This window comes from Asparagus officinalis, chromosome 2 (assembly GCF_001876935.1).
Source record: "Asparagus officinalis chromosome 2, Aspof.V1, whole genome shotgun sequence".
Classification (NCBI taxonomy): Eukaryota; Viridiplantae; Streptophyta; class Magnoliopsida; order Asparagales; family Asparagaceae; genus Asparagus; species Asparagus officinalis.
In genome coordinates, this window is record NC_033795.1 from 5,095,375 (window position 1) to 5,111,976 (window position 16,602).

The following is a 16,602-nucleotide window of genomic DNA, read 5'->3' on the forward strand; positions in this document are numbered from 1 at the left end:
ACAATCTACAATCTCTCAATCCTTATCTTCTGGTAGTCTCGGTAGTTAGAATTATGATGCAGCCCGTACTAGGAAATGCGTCATCAAGTTTATCATTCTTAAAAATCTTTCTTTTAAATTAGTAGAAGATGATAAATTTAAAGATTTATTTAGAGATGGTTTTTGCCCCACATTTAAAACTTTTCTCGTGAAACTTATCAACGTGATATTTTTAAAACATTATCATGATGAATAAATAAAACAATTTCTTATTTTCAAAGTTTAAACTATAAATTTTATTTAACTTCTGATATTTGGACATCTAGAGGACAAATAGGTTATTTATGTATCACAGCACACTGGATTGATGAAAATTAGCAAATGTTTAAAAGAGTTATTTCCTTTATTATAATTGAAGAGTCACATACTGGTAATAATGTTACAAATTTAAGAATTGAAGAACTTATGAAACTAGAAATTTTAGAAAGAATATTTTCTCTTTCACGATATAATACAAGTAATAATAATGTAGATGTTGATTTTATCAAAACATCTCTATCATTGTTATGTCATGGTGATCTTTTTCATATTAGATATATCTTTCATATTTTAAATTTAATTGTGCAAAGTGTATTTACTAAAATTAAACCCATGATAGAAAATATTAGGACGATAACTTATATGCATAATGCTTCTGAACAAAGAATTAAAAGATGGAAATAATTCTGTAAAAGAAAAAATGTAAAGCATAGACTAATTCCAAAAGATGTTGACCATAGGCGGAATTCCACATATGTAATGTTAAGTGTAGTGATAGAATATAAAAAAATTATAAATAAGTTTATTACCTATTATTCTTCTAGTTCTAGCTCTGGTAGCACCTATGGAATAACTAAAGATGAATGGACAATTATAAGTAATTTAAAAGAGATATTACAAGTTTTTTATGATGCTACAATGTTATTATCTGGCTGTTATCATCCAACCATCAATTTAGCTGCTTTACAAATTTTAAATATTCAAAAAAAATTGGTAAATATTGTATGGATGGAACTTTTGTAGATATGATTTTTCAAATAAAAAGCAAATTTAATAAGTATTTTAGGTCTATTTCTATAATTTTTGGTTTGTGGATTCTTATTGATTCGTGTTTGAAAGATATTGGCCTTCGAAGTTTGTTAAATTCATTGTATGGTAATCAAGTTATAAACTTAGATAATGAATCCACCCTTACTGCTACTTCTCATCATAATGCTATTAGAAATTATTTTCAAACATTATATAATGAGTATGCAGCTAAACATGGTGTAACTGTACAGCAGTCTACAACTCCGGCTTCTTGGAGCTCAAGTCGAGGTAAAAGTATAAGTTTTGATAGGTATGCTATGGTGCTTAGCTAACTGGTAGATCTGGACTTGGATCATCATTGGAGGTTTCTAAAATAGATGAATATTTATCTGCTTCTTTAGTTAAATATCAAAATAATAATTTAGATATTTTACAATGATGGAGAGTATATGGATCAGTTTCATATCCTATACTTTCCACCATGGTAATACAGATTTCGACAGTAGTTTCGGAATCTACCTTTAGCACAGCAGGATGTTTGATTGACAACTATAAGATATCGTTAGATCCGTATACTATACAGGCAGTGATGTGCTTATAAGATTGGTGGAGGTACGAGAAGAGAACGCAAGACATCGATCGGTTGGCTAGAATTGAAGATAAATTTGAAGAGTTGGGACTAGTAGATAAATATAAAGATTAAACAATATTCATCAAATTGTAATTTTTTATTTCTTAGCTAAAAATTTATAATGAATTATTTTAGAAACAGTTACAAATAATAGTAATACGAGTGAGTAGATGTCAACCTAGTTGAGATGTACTTATCTATTATGATGCGATGAATTACGAAATAAATTTATACTTGTAAAGGATTTATTAATTATTAATAAAGAAGTTATTTTATCATCTTTTATTTTTATAATATTTTGTATTTTTAATATATGTAATTTGAAGTGATTAATAATATTATTGTTTTTTATTAAAATTTTGTGTAATTTTTTTATGTATAATTGAAATTTTAAAGAGATTAAAAAAATTTTAAAAACAAAAAATAAAAAACCGGGCCGACCCGAAGTCCGGCCCGCTCAGGCCCGGGTCTGAGCTCTGGTTTTGCTCAGCCCAGACCCAGTTTTTCGGGCCGGCCCGGCCCGGATGACAGCCCTAGGGGCAGTGACTGCATTTAGGTCGCCGGTGAATGGAAAGAGTCTACGCGTTATGATGTAGAATTGCCGATGTTGGGTGTAGCAATGTTGAGGATTAGAATTTTGTTGGCGATTTGGGTGAGAGTAAGATCGTAATGAGGGAAAGGAGTCGAAGCTGGTTTCGAAACCGTTAGGGGAAGCGTGAAGAAACACCACAACAGCACGAAGATCGAGGAAAAAGTTAAGAGGTCTTTCTAGGATAAAGGAGATGGCTTTGATACCATGATAAGTGTGAAAGAATGCTTGATATTTCATACATGCATGATGACCTGCATTTATACAAGATGAAGACTTAATATGGAAATAGCGCCAATAGAAGTAGAAAATAAAGTTGAGAATACACTACCTAATATAAGATTATTTCTTACCTAAAAGAAAAGATAAGATATCAAGAGAATATATATTACTATTTTTAACACATTGAACCTCTTTATATGTGAACTAATTCAATGATTGATGTCCTTTGGGTTTATATTTATGCCATGGAATGGTATTTCGAGACAACCATATACACATATATGACATAACTTAAAAAAAAAAAAAACTAAATCTCACTAAGATTGGAGTGGGTTTTAGTCTAAATATCCTTTAGATATTTTACTCTTGCATCTTGTCTATTTACATTAAATGAAGAAAGGGGAACCTGTAACGTTACTTACTAAAATTAAAACGGGTTTTCTATAGAGTGCCCATGGGCACTCTATAAGAGAGGAGAGAGATAGAGAGAAATGAATGGGGAGGGAATCCCAATACAAATTAGGGGTCCCCTCTTCATTCATTTCTTTCTATCTCTTTTCTTTCTTATAGAGTGCCCATGGGTATTCTATAGAAAAACCGAAATTAAAAAGAGCATGCTATTAATCGTTACCATTATTTGCGCCAATCTTTGAAAATCACAGCTGTCTTTGACTTTTATTTCATAATTTCAGTGTCTCCATAATGTCGTCATTTAGTGATCTAACCTCTCAATTGAGTTCTAATACAGACCCCTAAAGACAACTTGATGACAACCGCATGTGAATGAAAACTTCATTAGCATCAGCTTCAACGCAAAATTTTTTACCCATAGCTTTCATCACCATGTCGTCATCATACTCTCCTCCCTAACTATATAAACCCCTCTCCCCTCCAATAACTCTAGAACCCCTCTCTCTCTCTCTCTCTCTCTCTCTCTCTCTCTCTCTCTTAACCAACGACGATGAAAACCCTAACCATCCTCTTCTTTTTCCTCCTCCTTTCTAAATCTCACGCCGACTGCGACTGCTCTGTCGTTGACGACTCCTCTTACCGCAACAAGCACGAGGCTCTCGTCCTCAAGATCACCGCAATCTTCTCCATCCTCATCGGCGGTTTCATTGGAGTCTGCATCCCGATCCTCGGGAAGTGGGTCCCAGCTATGCGTCCTGACCGCGACGTGTTTTTTGTGGTGAAGGCGTTTGCGGCGGGTGTTATATTGGCGACCGGATTCATCCACATCTTGCCTGATGCGTTCAAGAACTTGACGTCCCCGTGTCTGAGCGATAAGCCGTGGGGGGAGTTTCCGTTTACGGGGTTTGTTGCGATGGTGGCCGCTATCGGGACGCTGATGGTGGATAGTTTGGCGACTGGGTATTTTAACAGGAGGCATTTTATAGTTGATGATGGACAAAAGGGGAAGGGGGACGTTGAGGACAATGTGCACGTGCACGAGGAGCATGTGCACGTGCACACTCACGCCGGGCACGGGCACGCGCATGGGAGTGTTGCTGCTGGTGGTGGATCGTCGGAGTTGATCCGGCATAGGGTTATTTCTCAGGTGAGCACATAAATACTCTATTTCTAATTGCCTTTTTTTTTAAACTTCGTGGTAATTTAATCAGAATGCTCTTGATGAATGCCTTTAACTTTGCGTTAATTGATAAAGCCTATTAATCTTTGGAATTTCTAATCAAGATTTCATGGGGTGTTTTATTTATTAGAAAGAACTTCTTCATTGTTTGGATTTTATCTATTAAGAAAGGGGGAAGATTGTTCTCAAGCAAGAAAATGGTTGTGGAAAATTTCTCTATTATAGTAGTTCTTTCAGTAGTTTTAATTAGATTTGATGGTTTCAGATTATTTTTTATGTAAACAAAAACTTGAAACATTGAAAATCCTTCACTTTTGCATCATATTAACTCGTTTGCTCGAAGAGAAAATTATAGGAAGACTTAATTGCAGATATATGTTGCTGTATGAATTAATTAAGTATGTGCACATAACGGAGACACACTGCAAGTGAATCAAGATGCTATGTATTATTCATTAGTCAACTTTCAAGTTTGTTGCTTGTAAGTAAAAAAATAAAAAAGATTTTTGTATCTCGTACTGATTCAATTATGTCCGCCATGATGTTAATTCTTTTGTCCCCCTGTTGACTATTGCATGTAGTTAGAGCTTCCAATTTCAACTAACCTTGATCTTACCAACTGTAGCCTTTCTTTTCGTTTTTCAAATAAAAGGTGTAGGATAATGAAATACACAAGATCAAGAGCAAAGAAATACATCCAAAATACAATATATCCGTATACCACCAATAATTTGTGAAGAAAATTCCTATTTGAATCTTTTTCTAAGTATTGACAGTTTGATACACTCCAACAGGACATAAAAGTGAGAATGTCATTGGGTGCATTATCATGGTCTCAGTTATTATCATGGCTTAAACTTTCTGCTTGTAAAAGTGAGAATGTCATTGGGTGCATTATCATGGTCTCAGTTATTATCATGGCTTAAACTTTCTGCTTGTTAACATACCCTTTGTTTTAAGCATCATGGTCTCAGTTATTATCATGGCTTAAACTTTCTGCTTGTTAACATACCCTTTGTTTTAAGCATGTCAAGTTTTCATAATTAGTGATCAATAGATTTGGCAATTTTTTGTGAAATATGTGCAGGTTCTTGAATTGGGAATTGTTGTTCATTCTGTAATTATTGGAATATCATTGGGTGCATCGGAGAGCCCCTCAACTATAAGACCTCTTGTCGCTGCTCTGACATTTCATCAGTTTTTTGAGGGTACAGGTCTTGGAGGATGCGTAGTGCAGGTATTGATTCATAAATAACTATAAAGATTATCAAAATATTTGGAATTTGCTAGCTGATTTCTTATTCCATTTCCTGTGTTTACGAGTCATCTGGTTCGTAGTTCCAGTCAAAACTTGAAGCCCAGAATTATGTACTTATTATTGAAAAAACTATTATATCTGAAGATTTCATTTGATGTAAAGTATTTTCTCTCTATCATAATCTAGCATAGACTGATATTCTAAAGACTACCCACCACCACCACCAAAAAGAAAATAATAATGAAATAAAAAAATTGCTTTCCATGAGAAACAAATTTGTTTCAAACTTCTGAGGAATATCAAGATGCAAGCATGACCACGGAAAACTACATCGAAATGTTAGTCAAGGATGCTTGATTCTTTAGGTAGACTGGCCTTCTTGTTCTCAATTAAACTTATGCTTGAAGGTCCCCTTTACAAACTTATAGTTTTAACATAATGTAAGGCAGAGATGAACAGGGATTTGGATGCCTAATATAGTCCTCGGTTTGAACTTTAGAAAAAGCAGAATACTCCCTTAAACAAATTTACTGTTTTACTAATTGAGATATTATTCCTTTAAATAATGTATTATCTATTCTACTTGCATACTAATTGAGGAAAATGCTACTATTTCCTACGTTTTGCAGGCAAAATTCAAAGCTCGATCAATGGCTATAATGATTCTATTTTTCTCCCTCACAACGCCTGTAGGAATCGCTATAGGCATAGGGATATCATCAGTGTATAACGAGAACAGCCCAACTGCTCTCATAGTCGAAGGCATTCTCAATGCAGCAGCCGCAGGGATATTGATTTATATGGCACTCGTCGATCTTCTTGCTGCAGACTTTATGAATCCTAAGGTTCAGGGTAAAGGAATTCTTCAAGCAGCCGTTAACATGTCGCTTTTAGTAGGAGCAGGATTGATGTCTCTGTTGGCTAAGTGGGCCTGATACATGTATTTCATCCATTTTTGGAGAATTTCATTCTTTTTTTAACATTTTGATGAAGGTTGTCTCTGTTTTCTAAATCTCAAGATTTGAGTTTAAGTTCAGACATACTACAATTTAGATTGTTTGCGCTTTATTTGGCTTGACTGATCTTTGTGCTTTATGAATATTGGGACTGGGTTTTTGTAATTAGTAGTTTGATACTTGTTTTTATTTTAGTATGAAGAGTTAACTATTAGTGAAATAATTTTTTAGTGAGCATTGAAGCTTTGCAATCGTAGTAAAAGGTAAACATAACAATTGAAATTCAGAACAAGTATCAAACTACTAATTACAAAAACCCAGTGCCAATATTCATAAAGCACAAAGATCAGTCAAGCCAAATAAAGCGCAAACAATCTAAATTGTGGTATGTCTGAACTTAAACTCAATCTGGAGATTTAGAAAACACAGACAACCTTCATCAAAATGTTAAAAAAAAAGAATGAAATTCTCCAAAAATAGGATGAAATACCTATGAAATACATGTATCAGGCTCACTTAGCCAACAGAGACATCCAGGGTTGGTTCTGAGATTTTAGGGGCCCTGTGCGAAAAGTATACTACAATCAAATCAAATTGAAAGAAGTCAAAAGATTCGGAAGTACTGATTAATCCTCAGATTGAACTAACATAGCAGATAAGCATTGAGTTCAGATATTGTTAGATGCAAAGAAATAAATGAGCATCAAAGAAGGAGGCCCTACAAGAATCACACCACTGAAATAGAGCAAGATTTCAATATTGCAATGAAGATAGTGTTCAAAGGTCGGTGCAAACCGTACAATTTATCAGAAGAATCAACTGATAGAAAGGCGGAAGTGAAAAAAACTGCAAATGGCCTTTTTTTTACTGCATCCAAGAAATAATAATAATACCATAAAAAGATACCGCCTATAAATGAATTTGAAGTGCTCGGACAACTAAAACAATGGAAATAGAAAAAATAATTGAAACGCGAAGGAAAGAAAAGATTTTTTTTAACCTCAAAAACAAATTAATAGAGAAAGAACTCAGAAATACCAAAATAATATTTAGAAAACAACATTTTCTAACTTGTAGACAAATAAAAAGCCAGAAGAATCTATAACCTGGCAAAAAGGAGCAAAATTTCTACTACAAATAATCAAACCAACAAAAACCCATTTCCAAAAACTTCCAAAAAAACATAAATTAACCAAAAACTATCACAAATTACAGACAAAAAAGTGTCATGTTTCAAAATCTCAACAAGACCCAAAAAAAATGTTAATCACACTAACATAGTAATAGCAAATGGGCATGGAGCTCCAAAAAATTCGCAAAGAACCGACTTTAAAACTTTACGGCTCTAAGGGCATCTCCAACCCAGCCTCATTTTGGTACAAACAGTGCTTTTTGTTGCACTGTTCCTTCTCCAATCCAGCCCCATTTTCTGCTCCATTTTGGTGCAAATGAACAGTGCTGCACCAAATATGGCGTCGCACTGTTCATCCGCCCAATTACTGGTCACTTTTTTAAAAAAATGTTAAATATTTGTTTTTACCTCTCAATTAATATAAAAATAGATAAAATGGAATAAAGTGAGAATATACTGAGAATATTCTTTTTTGGTGCAAAAAATAGTGTAATGGGTTAGAGATGTATTACTGTTTGATGTGATTTTTGCACCATTTTGATGCAAAATTTGCACCATTTTGGTGCAATGGGTTGGAGATGGTCTAAAGAGGAGCGAAATTTCCTCCACAAATCAAAAGACTTAAGGAAAACCCATCTCCAGAAACCTCCCAAGACCTAAAATCACGAGAGAAAAATCGCACCTTGTCTGATCAAAATCGAGAAAATTCTCCCCAAACGAAGCTTCGACCTCTTCCCCGTTCGAGCTAGGGCTAGACACCGCTGACTTGGATTTATTAGGGCTTTCCCTGCACAATTCCTTGGGCTTCTCGAGGCGGCGACTTCTGAGATAAGACGAAGAGTCGCTCTGAAGGCGCTGGAGAGCTAGGGTTTGCGCTCGGGTCCGGACCCCGACGGTTGACTATGCTCTGCTGAGCTCCATTACTGCGATCTCACTGCTCTTGGTCTTTGTAGCGGCGAATGGGGGCTGATGGAGAGGGAAACAGGCGGATTTTGAGGAGGGAGAGAGAGCTGGAGCCTAGGGATTTGGGTTTCTTTTGAAGGGGAGAGAGAGAACGAATGTGAGAGAGTGAGAACGAGAGAAAGGAGATTAAGAGGAAGAGAGAGAGAGGCAAGGGGAAGCACAAGGGAAGATTTTGAGGAGGGAATCAGGGAAGGGGGTAGGGGAAGATATTTTTTTTAAAAAAATTAGGGCCCCTAATTTTAGGGGACCCTGTGTAGTCGATCAGCTTGCAAACACTCAGAACAGGCCCTGCAGACATCAATCCTATCCTACTAAAAGCGACATGTTAATGGCTGCTTGAAGAATTCCTTTACCCTGAACCTTAGGATTCATAAAGTCTGCAGCAAGAAGATCGACGAGTGCCATATAAATCAAAATCCCCATGGCTGCTGCATTGAGAATGCCTTCGGCTATGAGAGCAGTTGGGTTGTTCTCGTTATACACTGATGATATTGTTGGTTTGGTAGACCAAACATGCAGGAGAGCTCGTGAGCGGGCGAGGTCCAAAAGCAGGCGATCTCGAGCGAGGTCAGGCGAAGTCGACGACAAGATGCAGTCGGAGCTCGTGGTCGAAATCAGGCGGGGTCGAGCGGCTCCTTGCAGGCGAGGTCGACGCAGGTAAGGACCGCACAGGCGAGCTCGAGTGCACTCGCTCGCAGGCGAGGTCGAGCTCAGGCGTGGTTGGCGACAGCCTATCGCCAGCTTGGCATTTGGGTTCCCCTATAAAAGGGACCCAGAACCCTAGCCCCCTTTTGCTTCTGCTCCTTCTCATTTTCTCTCCCAAGCGGCGGCGACGATTTTGATCTGCTGCTCATTCCTCTTTTTCTCCAGAGCTCGTGAATTTTGAGGGGAGAATTAAAGAGAGGGTTCTATTTCCCAACACTGAAGAGAAGTTTTGAGGGGGAAGAAAAGAGAGAATAGATGAAGGGGATTTTCACTGTAGCTACAGTGATCATCTGCATTTATTGAGAGATCTCAGTTTGAGATCTGCTCTAAGTTTTGTAATATCTTTGAGATTAATAAAGAAATTACTGTGTGTGGCTCCCGAGGACGTTGACAGTTGTCGAACCTCGTTAAACTTAGTGTACTTTACTCTATACCGCGTTTCTACTATTTTAGGGGTTTAGCTTAGCCCCGGATATTCCCTAACAATTGGTATCAGAGCGTGAAACGATCTAGAGGAAGTCAGATTCAAGTGGGAACCATGGCCGCAGATGAAGGAAAAGTGAGACTTGAGAAGTTTGATGGAACAGATTTCGAATTCTGGAAAATGCATATAGAGGATTATCCGTATCAAAAAAAATTTGTATCAACCTCTTTCAGGGAAGAAGCCGGAGGGTATGAAGGAATAAGATTGGAATCTTCTAGATAGAAAGGCCCTCGGGGTTATTCGTTTGACGTTAACCCGCAATGTTGCTTTTAACATTGCAAAGGAAATGACCACGGCAGGTCTTATGGCAGTACTCTCAAATATGTATGAGAAGCCATCAGCCTCAAATAAAGTTCATTTGATGAGACGGTTATTCAATCTGTGAATGACGGAAGATGCATCGGTAGCACATCATCTCAATGAACTCAATACAGTCACGACCCAATTGAGTTTAGTTGATATTGAGTTTGATGAAGAAGTACGAGCGTTGATCCTTTTGTCTTCCCTACCAGAAAGCTAGAATACTACAGTCACAGCGGTGAGTAACTCGTCGGGAAGCAACAAGTTGAAGTTCGATAACGTTCGTGATCTGGTTCTCAGTGAGGAGATCCGACGGAGAGAGTCGGGTGAAGTTACAACCTCTTTAGTATTACATACAGAGTCAAGAGGTAGAAATTCAACCAGAAGAAATTGATCAAAGGACATGAGGTCTAAATCCAGGAATTCCAACAGCTTGAAGGCTATCCAGTGTTGGAAGTACGGGAACACCGAGCACTATAAGAATCAGTGCAAGAGTGCACACAAGGAGTGGGACGCAAAGGCAGATGCAAATGTTGCTTCCACCTCAGGAGGAGATGATGCATTGATATGCTCTTTGGAGAGCAAGGAGGAGTCTTGGGTGTTGGACTCTGGAGCATCATTTCATGCTACTTCTCAGAAAGAATTCCTCGAGAAGTATATCCCTAGAAACCTTAGAAATGTATACCTTGATGATGATCAACTGTGTGTCATTATTGGCAAATGTGTAGTAAAGATTAAGTTGAATGGGTCGGTATGGGAGCTGAAAGATGTCAGGCATATTCCCGACCTGAAAAGGATCTTAATCTTAGTAAGTCAGCTGGCTAGTGAAGGCTACACTACGACTTTCTATTGTGATGATTGGAGGATTTCAAAAGGCACAATGACAATTGCTCGAGGCAAGAAGAATGGTACCCTGTATATGACAGCAGGTGCACGTTGTTTAATCTCAGTTGTAGTAGGCAATGAGACTTCAAAGCTGTGACACCAAAGACTCGGTCATATGAGTGAAAATGTGATAAAGATTATGCACACAAAGAGAAAACTTCCAGGTTTACAATCAGTAGAGATTGATATATGTGAAGAATGCATAGTTGGAAAACAGAAGAGAGTTAGCTTTCAGACAAGTGGCAGAACCCCTAGAAAAGAGAAGCTAGAGCTCGTTCACTCAGATGTTTGGCGACCAACCACCACCGCGTCCATTGGTGGAAAACACTACTTTGTGACTTTTATCGATGATCACTCTCAGAAAGTATGGGTCTACTTCCTAAAGCATAAGTCAGAAGTATTTGAGGCTTTCAGGAGATGGAAAGTCATGGTCGAGAATGAGTCCGGTCTGAGAATAAAGAAACTCAGAATAGACAATGGTGGTGAGTATGAAGATACCAGATTCAAGAAGTTCTGCTATGAGCACAGGATCAGAATGGAGAGAACCATGCCCAGCACGCCTCAGCACAATGGTGTAGCTGAGCGGATAAACAGAACATTGACAGAGAGAGCCAGAAGCATTCGGATAAAGTCAGGTCTACTGAAGCAGTTCTGCGCAGAAGCAGTCAACACAGCGGCTTACTTGATCAACCAAGATTCATCGGTTCCATTGGAGCACAAAATACCAGAGGAGGTATGGTGCGGAAAGGAGGTTAGCCTCTCATATCTCAAAGTTAATTTTCGGTTGTGTAGCCTATGTACATATTAGTGATCAAGGCAGGAATAAGCTTGATCACAAGTCCAAAAAACGCACATTTATCGGGTATGGTGAAGATGAGTTCGGCTACCGTATTTGGGACAATGAAAACAAGAAGGTGACCAGGAGCAAAGATGTGATATTCAACGAGAATGTGATGTACAAGGACATGCATAAGATAGATGACTCAGAGAGCAAGACCACATTTGTAGATGCAGATGATGTCCCGAGTAACCTCTTGGAAGAACCCAATGCAAAAAGTCCTCAATCAAAAGAGCCTGTTGGACAGAACGGTGTGCATGAGTCCGACGCACCAGCTCCGATATTGAGATAATCTTTATAGTTATCTATGAATCAATACCTGCACTACGCATCCTCCAAGACCTGTACCCTCAAAAAACTGATGGAATGTCAGAGCAGCGACAAGAGGTCTTATAGTTGTGGGGCTCTTCGATGCACCCAATGATATTCCAATAATTACAGAAAGAACAACAATACCCAATTCAAGAAGCCGCACATATCTCAGAAAAAATGCCAAATCTATTGATCACTAATTATGCAAACCTGACATGCTTAAAACAAAGGGTACGTTAACAAGCAGAAAGTTTAAGCCATGATAATAACTGAGACCATGATAATTACTGATTTAGACAAATAGCTAAATCGATTAATATGAATTTTCTTCAAACTGTCAACACTTAGAAAAAGATTCAAATAGGAATTTTCTTCACAAATTATTGGTGATATACGGATATATTATATTTTGGATGTATTTCTTTGTTCTTGATCTTGTGTATTTCATTATCCTACACCTTTTATTTGAAAAACGAAAAGAAAGGCTAAAGTTGGTAAGATCAATGTTAGTTGAAATTGGAAGCTCTAACTACATTCAATAGTCAACAAGGGGACAAAAGAATATTAACATCATGGCGGTCATAATTGAATCAGTACGAGATACAGAAATATATATTTTTTTAATTTACAAGCAACAAACTTGAAAGTTGACTAATGAATAGTACATAGCATCTTGATTCACTTGCAGTGTGTCTTCGTTATGTGCACATACTTAATTAATTCATATGGCAGCATATATCGGCAATTAAGTCTTCCTATAATTTTCTCTTCGAGCAAACGAGTAAATATGATACAAAAGTGAAGGATTTTCAAGGTTTCAAGTTTTTGTTTACATAAAAAATAATCCGAAACCATCAAATCTAATTAAAACTACTGAAAGAATTACTACAATTAATAGAGAAATTTTTCACAACCCTTTACTAGATTGAGAACAATCTTCATAGATAAAATCCAAACAATGAAGAAGTTCTTTCTAATAAATAAAACACCCAATGAAATCTTGATTAGAAATTCCAAAGATTAATAGGCTTTATCAATTAACTCAAAGTTAAAGGCATTCATCAAGAGCATTCTGATGAACTTACCACGAAATTTAAAAAAAAAATCTATTAGAAATAGAGTATTTATGTGCTCACCTGAGAAATAACCCTATGCTGGATCAACTCCGACGATCCACCACCACCAGCAACACTCCCATGAGCGTGCCCATGCCCGGCGTGAGTGTGCACGTGCACATGCTCTTCATACACGTGCACATCAACATCCCCCTTCCCCTTTTGTCCATCATCAACTTTAAAATGCCTCCTGTTAAAATACCCAGTCGCCAAACTATCCACCATCAGCGTCCCGATAGCCGCCACCATCGCAACAAACCCCGTAAACGGAAACTCCCCCCACGGCTTCTCGCTCAGACAAGGGGACGTCAAGTTCTCGAACGCATCAGGCAAGATGTGGATGAATCCGGTCGCCAATATATATAACACCCGCCGCAAACGCCTTCACCACAAAAAACACGTCGCGGTCGGGACGCATAGCTGGGACCCACTTCCCGAGGATCGGGATGCAGACTCCAATGAAACCGCCGATGAGGATGGAGAAGATTGCGGTGATCTTGAGGACGAGAGCCTCGTGCTTGTTGCGAAGGAGCAGTCGCAGTCGGCGAGAGACTTAGAAAGGAGGAGGAAAAAGAAGAGGATGGTAAAGGGCCTAGAATTTTGTGTTGAAGCTAATTCTAATGAGGTTTTCATTCACATGAGTTATCAAGATGTCTGTTGATAACGTAATATTTGCTGTATATTAGATAGTAGATAATTACTCAGTAATTAGTTGGTTACTTTATTAAATAGGAGATAACTATGTAGTTAGTTAGTTGGTTACCTTATTTTTAGGCCCGCACCTTTGGTGCTCCATAAGAATTGTTGGGTACGTAAAGAATTTTGTGTTGAAGCTAATTCTAATGAATTTTTAATTCACATGCGGTTGTTATCAAAAGTTGTCTTTAGGGGTCTATATTAGAACTCAATTGAGAGATTAGATCACTAAAAGACGACATTATGAAGATTGCCGCAAATAATGTTAACGATTAATAGCATGCTCTTTTTAATTTTAATAAGTAACGTAACAGGTTCCCCTTTCTTCATCTAATGTAAATAGACAAGATGCAAGAGTAAAATATGCAAAGGATATTTAGATTAAAACCCACTCCAATCTAAGTGAAATTTAGTTTTATTTTTTATTTATTTTTTAAAGTTATGTCATATATGTGTATATGGTTGTCTCGAGATACCAGTCCGTAGCATAAATATAAACCCAAATGACATCAATCATTGAATTAGTTCACATATAAAGATGTTCAATGTGTTAAAGATAGTAATATATATTCTCTTGATATCCTATCTTTTCTTTTAGGTAAAAAATAATCTTATATTAGGTAGTGTATTCTCTACTTTATTTTCTACTTCTATTGGCGCTTTTTCCATATTAAGTCTTCATCTTGTATAAATGCAGGTCATCGTGCATGTATGAAATATCAACCATTCTTTCACACTTATCATGGTATCACAGCCATCTCCTTTATCCTAGAAAGACCTCTTAACTTCTTCCTCGATCTCTGTGCTATTGAGAGGTTTCTTCACGCTTCCCCCCTCAACGGTTTCAACACCAGCTTCGACTCCTTTCCCTCATTACGATCTTACTCTCACCCAAATCGCCAACAAAATTCTAATCCTCGCCATTGTTACACCCAACATCAGCAATTCTACATCATAACGCGTAGACGCTCTCAATTCACCGGCGGCCTAAATGCAGTCACTGCCCCTCCTCTTGCAACTACAGGTTCTGACATCTTGTGACCATCATGCATGACCTCCGATCACCATTCCACCAGCTTCGACTCCTTTCCCTCATTACGATCTTACTCTCACCCAAACAGCCAACAAAATCCTAACCCTCACCGTTGTAACACCCATCGTCAGTAACCCTACATCATAATGCGTAGACTCTCTCCATTCGATGGCAGCCTAGATGCGGTCACTGCCCCTCCTCTTGTGACCGTAGGTTCTGCCATCTTGTGACCACTATGCATGACCTCCAATCACCATTCCACCGGCTTCGACCCCTTTTCCTCATTGCGACCTTATTCACACCCAAACCGCCAATAAAATCATATCCCACACCGTGGCAACCCCACATCACAACGCGTAGTTTCTCCATTCACTGGTGACCTAGATCCTGTCACTACCCCTCCTCTCACAACTACAGGTTCTGCCACCTCACAATCATCATGCGTAACCTCCGATTACCATTGTCTGATTTCACTCTCCACTCACCGACAACCTTGGTCTGGTCACCACACACCCTCTCGCGATTGTAAGTCTTCCCTCTCTCAACCACCATGTGTGACCTCTTATCACTGCTGCAACATCACCACCTCTTCAATCACCTGTGATTTGCTGTTCGTTGTCACCACTTTCAACTCATCTCATCTGAACTCTTCGTTTTCAATCCATCATGAGTTAACGGGGGTTAGGGGGAGGGGGTGTTGTTAAAGATAGTAATATATATTCTCTTGATAATATATCCTCTTTTAGGTAACATATAATCGTGTATTAGGTAGTGTATTCTCTACTTTATTTTTTACTTCTATTAGCGCTTGTCTTCATCTTGTATAAATGTGTGTCACCATGCACATAAGAAATATCAAGTATTGTTTAATATTATCACAATAATCCACGGATAATATTCTTTGAATGCACATTTAATACTATAGATTGGGTCACAAATACTTTCTCGATTATCTAGGGAGGTTTTCTTGTGACTTACAAAACTATGACAAAGTCCCAAAGAATTTGGACGAGCAAAAAAAATTGGGCACTATGTATTCGTTCGAGATTATGAAATCGAAGTCAGCGGACTAGTTTTGGGATCTAATTTCACGGAGAAAAACAAAATTTTCATAAAATTTACATATAGATTTGCAACCAATAGTAACGATAGTATATAATTTCTATAACTTCTACTTACTATAGCAATTACAGTTTATTTCTTTAAAATGTTCCTTGTCTGACTCAAGTATAGGAGGAATCAAATTGGAACAAGCAAGGTATTCTTATTTGAATTCTACGCTAAAATTCTCCAATCTCTCAAGTATAAGAGGAATCAAATTGGATCGAGCAAGGTATTCTTATTTGAATTCTACTCTAAAGTTCTCCAATCTCACTTCGAACTTGCTTCTTCAAAGATTTTTTTAATTTTTTTTGAAGTAAAAATTAGGACAATTGCCATATCCAAAAGATATTCATTAGAGAGAGAAATAAATTGCAAGAACGATAGTTATGAAGAGAACTTGCGGTTCTATGTATGAAATAAATCTTGTCGCTAGATTATTCTTGTGGATAAGGAGCGAACATTATCATCACTCATCGCAAATAAGAAAAATCACACGACGGTCTGGTTTATCAAAAAAACAAAGAACCCATAAGTTCTTCTCTAACTCCTGAAATACAAACCGAATACATGCAAAAATCAATCATATAAAAACATGTTCACCAGAAACTTTTCAAAAAGCAACCCACAGAAAGTCCACCCTGCTTTGGTAACTAATTCCCACATTCAATTCTCGATTTTTTATCAATCAGCAACAAACATTCTCTGATTTAGCATCATCCGGGCTATAGGGAGAGAGAGCAG

General features: G+C 37.6%; 2 protein-coding genes across 2 annotated transcripts; one reads left to right on the forward strand and one right to left on the reverse strand.

The window, feature by feature from the left end:
• Nucleotides 3,439-6,752, forward strand: LOC109830017 (zinc transporter 8-like). Its single transcript, XM_020397170.1, has 3 exons — nucleotides 3,439-4,047; nucleotides 5,168-5,317; nucleotides 5,968-6,752. The coding sequence occupies exons 1-3, from the start codon at nucleotides 3,451-3,453 to the stop codon at nucleotides 6,271-6,273; spliced, it is 1,053 nt and encodes a 350-aa protein (XP_020252759.1). The 5' UTR covers nucleotides 3,439-3,450; the 3' UTR covers nucleotides 6,274-6,752.
• On the reverse strand, nucleotides 6,784-13,479 carry LOC109830018 (zinc transporter 1-like). Its single transcript, XM_020397171.1, has 2 exons — nucleotides 13,050-13,479; nucleotides 6,784-6,856 (listed from the first exon to the last, which is right to left on the reverse strand). The coding sequence occupies exons 1-2, from the start codon at nucleotides 13,275-13,277 to the stop codon at nucleotides 6,848-6,850; spliced, it is 237 nt and encodes a 78-aa protein (XP_020252760.1). The 5' UTR covers nucleotides 13,278-13,479; the 3' UTR covers nucleotides 6,784-6,847.

Excerpts from the sequence above, each read along its gene's own strand:
- LOC109830017 (XM_020397170.1), top strand. The coding sequence starts at position 3,451 with ATGAAAACCCTAACCATCCTCTTCTTTTTCCTCCTCCTTTCTAAATCT. Across the intron at positions 4,048-5,167 it reads GGCATAGGGTTATTTCTCAG|GTTCTTGAATTGGGAATTGT; the intron begins GTGAGCACATAA and ends AAATATGTGCAG. Across the intron at positions 5,318-5,967 it reads TTGGAGGATGCGTAGTGCAG|GCAAAATTCAAAGCTCGATC; the intron begins GTATTGATTCAT and ends TACGTTTTGCAG.
- LOC109830018 (XM_020397171.1), bottom strand. The coding sequence starts at position 13,277 with ATGGTGGCGGCTATCGGGACGCTGATGGTGGATAGTTTGGCGACTGGG.